The sequence below is a fragment of the Amblyraja radiata genome, chromosome 1 (genome assembly GCF_010909765.2).
Source record: "Amblyraja radiata isolate CabotCenter1 chromosome 1, sAmbRad1.1.pri, whole genome shotgun sequence".
In the NCBI taxonomy this organism is placed as follows: domain Eukaryota; kingdom Metazoa; phylum Chordata; class Chondrichthyes; order Rajiformes; family Rajidae; genus Amblyraja; species Amblyraja radiata.
This window is the reverse complement of record NC_045956.1, coordinates 115,728,441-115,734,731: the sequence shown is the minus strand read 5'-3', so window position 1 is coordinate 115,734,731 and position 6,291 is coordinate 115,728,441. Positions and strand designations below refer to the sequence as shown.

At 39.0% G+C, this 6,291-nt stretch overlaps 1 protein-coding gene across 5 annotated transcripts in view; it reads right to left on the bottom strand.

The window, feature by feature from the left end:
• The window catches only part of slc7a2 (solute carrier family 7 member 2), a 110,930-nt gene that overhangs the window by 42,956 nt on the left and 61,683 nt on the right, over window positions 1–6,291 (bottom strand). For all 5 annotated transcript variants that reach the window (XM_033029409.1, XM_033029418.1, XM_033029392.1 and 2 more), the window contains exon 3: window positions 3,315–3,470. In XM_033029409.1, coding sequence (XP_032885300.1) covers window positions 3,315–3,470 — 156 coding nt within the window. The remainder of the gene's footprint in view (window positions 1–3,314; window positions 3,471–6,291) is intronic.

Genomic DNA, 6,291 nt, shown 5'->3' with positions numbered 1-6,291 from the left:
GAAAGACCTAACAAATGCAGCAAGAAGATATAGGTACCATCCTCAAAGCACTATGTGAAAGCACTTTTAAAAGTAGTGCAGAGGCCAAAAATTTTTTTTAATTGATTCTTGAATAAAAAATAATTCAATTTCCCTTCCACAATGCACATAAAAGTAAAAAGTACATATATTCTGCCATATATTTGTCTCAGTATTTAAAATATTAAGCTTGGCTCTGTTGCAACATTAGAGAAGTTAGCTTTTATGTGAAATGTTATTTCTGAAGCTCAACAAAATGAATTCTAAAGCTTGTTTTCATACAACTTGTAAGATAAACCTAATTCCGATTATAGGCTGAGCAAACACATTATTCAACATTAGCTGAAATAAATCGATTCTATCAAACTTTAGATTTAGTTTTAGAGATGCAGCATGGATTCAGATTCAGATTCAGATTCAACTTTAATTGTCATTGTCCGTGTACAGTACAGACAACGAAATGCATTTAGCATCTCCCTGGAAGAGCGACATAGCATATGATTTGAATAAATATTTACATTAGCATATATACAGACATAGTGTTTTTCCTGTGGGAGGAGTGTCCGGGGGGGGGGGGGGGGGGGGGTGGGGTGATTGGCAGTCACCGAGGTACGTTGTTGAGTAGAGTGACAGCCGCCGGGAAGAAGCTGTTCCTGGACCTGCTGGTCCGGCAACGGAGAGACCTGTAGCGCCTCCCGGATGGTAGGAGGGTAAACAGTCCATGGTTGGGGTGAGAGCAGTCCTTGGCGATGCTGAGCGCCCTCCGCAGACAACGCTTGCTTTGGACAGACTCAATGGAGGGGAGCGAGGAACCGGTGATGCGTTGGGCAATTTTCACCACCCTCTGCAATGCCTTCCGGTCGGAGACAGAGCAGTTGCCATACCATACTGTGATACAGTTGGTAAGGATGCTCTCGATGATGCAGCGGTAAAAGTTCACCAGGATCTGAGGAGGCAGATGGACCTTCTTCAGTCTCCTCAGGAAGAAGAGACGCTGGTGAGCCTTCTTGATCAAAGTTGAGGTATTGTGGGTCCAAGAGAGGTCATCGGAGATGTTAACACCCAGGAACCTGAAGCTAGAAACACGTTCCACCTCCGTCCCGTTAATGTGGATGGGGGTGTGCGTGCCGCCCCTGGACTTCCTGAAGTCTACAATGAGCTCCTTGGTCTTCTTGGAGTTAAGGGCCAGGTTGTTGTCAGCGCACCATGCTGCTAAGTGCTGGACCTCCTCCCTGTAGGCCGACTCATCGTTGTTGCTGATGAGGCCAATCACCTTTGTATCATCTGCATACTTGATGATGGTGTTAGTACCATGTACAGGTGTGCAGTCATAGGTGAAGAGGGAGTAGAGTAGGGGGCTCAGCACACAGCCCTGTGGAACGCCGGTGTTCAGGGTGAGGATTGAAGAGGTGTGCTTGTCTAACCTAACATGGAATATGGAAACAGACCCTTCAGCAAACCTAGTCAATGCTAACCAATTATCACCTGTCACGAATGCTGTGTTATCCCAGTTTCACATCCCACACACATGGGTCAATTTATGGAACCCAATTAACCTACAAATCTGCATGTCTTTGGAATATGGAAGGTAAACAGAGAACCTAGATAAAATCCACATGGATCACAGGGAGAAACTACAAACTACTTACAGACAGCATCCAGGTCTCTGGCACTGTAAGAAGGAAACTCAACCATTGTGCCATGATACCACCCCAATCCACCCAGATATCACTCTTTTAGAATTCTTAGCATCAAGAAAATTAACATTGTAGGGGGTAAAGGACGGAGATTGAGAACCTCGTAATCTGGTTCCAAGACAACAACCACTCCCTCAAAGTCAGCAAGACAAAGGAGATTGTGATTGACTTCAGGAAGCGAAGCAGTACACACACCCCAGTATACATTGATGGTGCCAAAGTAGAGCTGATTGAAAGTTTCAAGTTCTTAGGAATAAATATCACCAGTAATTTCAAAGATATGGCCAAGAAAGCACTCCAACGTCTCTATTTCCTTAGAAGGCTTAGGAACATCTGTCCTAAGAGTAATCAACAAAGGTTGTTTGAAGGACAAATTAATCCAAGCTCCCCTGCAACACGACCAAAGGAGTGGTGCACAGAGAAAAACATCACCCGACATGCAGCATATGTGAAGTCACGCAAAGATAAATCATATCAGGAAGTGATCAGTCAAATGTAAAGAGATAAAATTATCTGATTTTTATTGCTCACTGAAAAAACAATTTTCAGTGCATTACATTCAAAATAGTATAACGTGATTGAATTTCAACTTTATCTCTGGAGTTCATCTCCCATGAAGTAAAAAGCAAATGACAATAGTTTTCATGTGTAACTTTTTCTCAAGAATCATCCAAAATAGATCTGTTAATTCAAAGTAAGTGGAAAAAGAGAGTTGCTATTGGTTTTCCCTAAATAAGGATATACTTCACCTATTAGATGGGAAAAGAATAAACATTTCGTCATCGTCAAAGCATCTAACCAAAGTAAAGCTCACAGGCTCTCCCTTTGCCAGGCTACTTCCACGCCCAAGTCTCATTTTTAATACAAAAAACACAATATTTAAAATGCAAAATCGCTTTTCTACAGCTGGCAAAGATTGCTGAAGATATAAAGTAAGGCTGAACATCATGAGTAATAATAAACTCATAAGTAGTACTACGAGAATAAATCTGATGTATTTTAGGAAATAATTAATTACACATGCTCACAAAGCAGTGTTCAAGACAAATCTGAACTGTATATCCAGTCTTTTGAATGGAAATTTTAATGTACATGCATAAAATTGTATCTGCTATATTTCACAAGGATCTCAATAAATTGCCTTTCTTTTCCCACACCTTGGTTCTCAGCCTGACCTTACAATTCTGGTTCTGGCCATTATTGGTCCCACACATAGACAAGCTCAGTTACATAGAGCAGCTGCTGGTATTCTTGCAACAAAAGAAGGATGTTGGATCTTTTCTTTTACCTGTTGATCACATCTTGGCGAGGTGTGGCTAATAGCAAAGCCGACTTCTGTTCTTCCTGAGATAACTCTTCATGCAATATCATATAAATTAACCTGACTATACTATGAATCTTTGATAATCTTTTGAGGGCAATTTGATAATTTTAGGTTGCATTTAACTATGCAAAATATTTCCTAGCCTGCAAGAAAGCATACCTTAAATGAAGCTTAATGGTTCTGTCTAGCAATAGAATACAATACCCAATTATTCTACTGTACAAGCATTATAATATTTCCCAATTTACTGGATGATAACTTTAATGCTATTATACCTGCTAATAGTAATATCAGACACACAGCAAAGAAGTCAGGGTATTCTGCCAATCCTGGTGAATTCATCCTGAAGTAGGTGCCAAAAAAAATTCCGATCTGTTTGCCAAGAAGTTCATCAAAGGTACCACTCCATGCCCTGGCAACACTTGATGTACCTTGGTAAAAGGCAAAGTGTAAAAAAAAGTTAATTTCCAAAACATTCACATAAGGATATAAATAAACAATTAATTAAATCAAGCGGTGGATTATCAAGCAAAATATTTATTAGATGAATAATTGTAGCATGGAACTTGACACAATTCCAGACAACCACAGATTGCATTCCTTTAATTAAAATTCCATATGAGGGCTACATCTGTCTTAACTTGTTTTTGGGATGATTATCTTATACAAACTATAATTATTGAACTTACTGGATATCTGTTAGATCGATTAGAAATGTACATTTACAAAATTGAAATGCAAAACAGCAATAGGGAGGTTTCACGGCAGTCGGGTCACGACCCATGACCCGTACTGTTGCTATGCTACTCCAAGTGGAGTACACGCGATGTACTGCAGGTAGGCACTTACCATTGTTTCCAGCGTAGCGGGCCCGTTAAAACCCGCCGAAATTGTCAATTTTTGCGCTGTAAATAATTATGGAAATCGGGATAAGCGTGTGAGACATTTAGCCTACTTCAGAATTCCAAAAATGAGGAGAAATGACGGTAGATAGAAGTGAGAGCTGAAGGGACAACAACAGACAGAGTGCTTAGCGAACATTAGCCGTTTGCTCACTGCATTTCATCAACTAAGGCATTATTGTGTTTTTTCTTGATTCCTTTGGCATCTAAAAAGTTTCAGAAGTGATAAATCTGGCTGTAAATTTTTTAAATCACCCATGGTTCTCAAGTGGGTTTTTACATACAAAATGAAAACGCATCTGAAGAAAAATTTACAGCCAGATTTATCACTTCTGAGACTTTTTAGATACCAAAGGAATCAAGGAAAAACACAAATAATGCCTTACTGTTGATGAAATGCAGTGAGCAAACGCGATTATTCCCAATATTTTCAATTCCGATATGTTCAGCAAGCACTTTAGCTGCTGTTCTCCCTTCAGCTCTCGCTTCTCTTTGCCTTCATTTCGCTTCACTTTTGGAATTCTAAAGTTGGGTACATGTCTCTCACACTTACCCCGACTTCCACAATTTTTTTCAGCGCTAAAATTCAACATTTTGGTGGTTTTTAAACAGGTAGGAAAGTACGCGTTTCTTGCATTAATAACATATACCGGAAGTTACGGATGTCCTCCTGATGGATTGAGTGGCTCCGTGCGTCAAGCCCCATGACCCAGTGACCTTGCATGCAACCCCCCTATATTGCAATATAAATACTTTTGCAATCTTCAATTCCTTTACCTTTCATTTTAATGGAAATACAAACATTTCTACACATGCATAAACCATTTTAATCAAGGATTAATCTCACCACTTACACCAAAAGGTAATCGGCATGAACCCATAAAAATAAAAAAAAGTGTGCATTTTTAGTTTCCAGTCCATATTAAAAAATCCTATGGTTGCATTCTAAATTTATAACATAGCAACAGTATGAAATCATATCAATGAAATTAGCAAATAATATGCTTGGGTAGGTCAGCAATATTACAACATCTTAAAATTCACGTTAAGATTAGGTGTCCTAGGCAGACAAGCAAATCCTGCCCATATCTAACTGCCCTGGAGAGGGTGATGGTGAGCCACTGTGCTCCTTGTGAAAATACTCCCAAACTGTGATTGTGTAATGAATGGTAGAATTTTGACGAATGACAATAAAAGATCAGCAATGTTTCCTAATCAAGCTGGTGTGCAACTCAGATGGGATCCAGCAGGTGGTGACATGTCAAAGCACATGCTATCCTCGTCTTTCTTGGGTTTACAGATTTCAATGTGGTTGAAGTATCCCTAAAGAGGTGCAAAAGTGGATGGTACACAATTAAGCCACCATATGGCAGCGCTGGAAAGATTGAATATTTAACATAATGGATGGGATGCCAATCATGTGAGTGGCATGGATGGGATGCCAATCATGTGAGTGGCATTTTCCTGGATTATGTTAAGTATTATTGAAGGTGCAGTCATTAGGCAAATAGGGACTATTCTATTAAGTTCCAGTGCCTTGTAGCCAATGGAAATACCTTGGAAAGTCAGACTTGAGATATTTGCTATAGTCAGCTGATGGAGCATGCCATTTATGTCAATCTCCAGTTACATTTCTGGTTTAATAGCAACAGTATTTCCTTCACAAACAAGTTTAAAATTCATAATATTCATAATTCCATTGCAATTAATTCAGATTGCTGGATAGGTATATTTAATAGTCAAGGGACTTTTGTTTCAATAATCATTTGCTGACAATTGTTCCAGTTATATAATATGTAACCTTAAAAATATTTTGTTTTGATACTCATGGTTAGAGAAAATGAGAGAAAAAGACAAAGGCCTCCATTTATAAGTAATAATATCTTACTATAAATATTAAAGCGTAAGTATCATTTGAAAACCTTGTCATACTTCGAAGATTTTGACACCCAAATTCTATTTGAGTTAGTTCACTGCATACTTGGCTCAGAAGATGGTCCTGGTGACTGTCGCTCTTGAAATGCTTTTACATGGTGATTATTAATTTCCTTTGGTGCAACAATGTGACAATGAACCTTTCTTCATTCCAGCCCGCTCTAGTCAGGTTCACAATTAATCGGCTCAGTTACTCCAGCACTTTGTGTATTTTTTAAGATCATGAGCAATGGATTGCCAGCCAATTAACAAGACCAATGTACTAATTTACAAACATGCATTTAACTCAGGCTGTGACTAAAGCAAAGCTTTGCCCAGCTGCCTTATTAAAACATAGACATTTATTAAAACAATGGTTTAACTCCCTAGGTCTAAAACAACAAAAATAAACAACGTAAGCACATACTGCTACTGC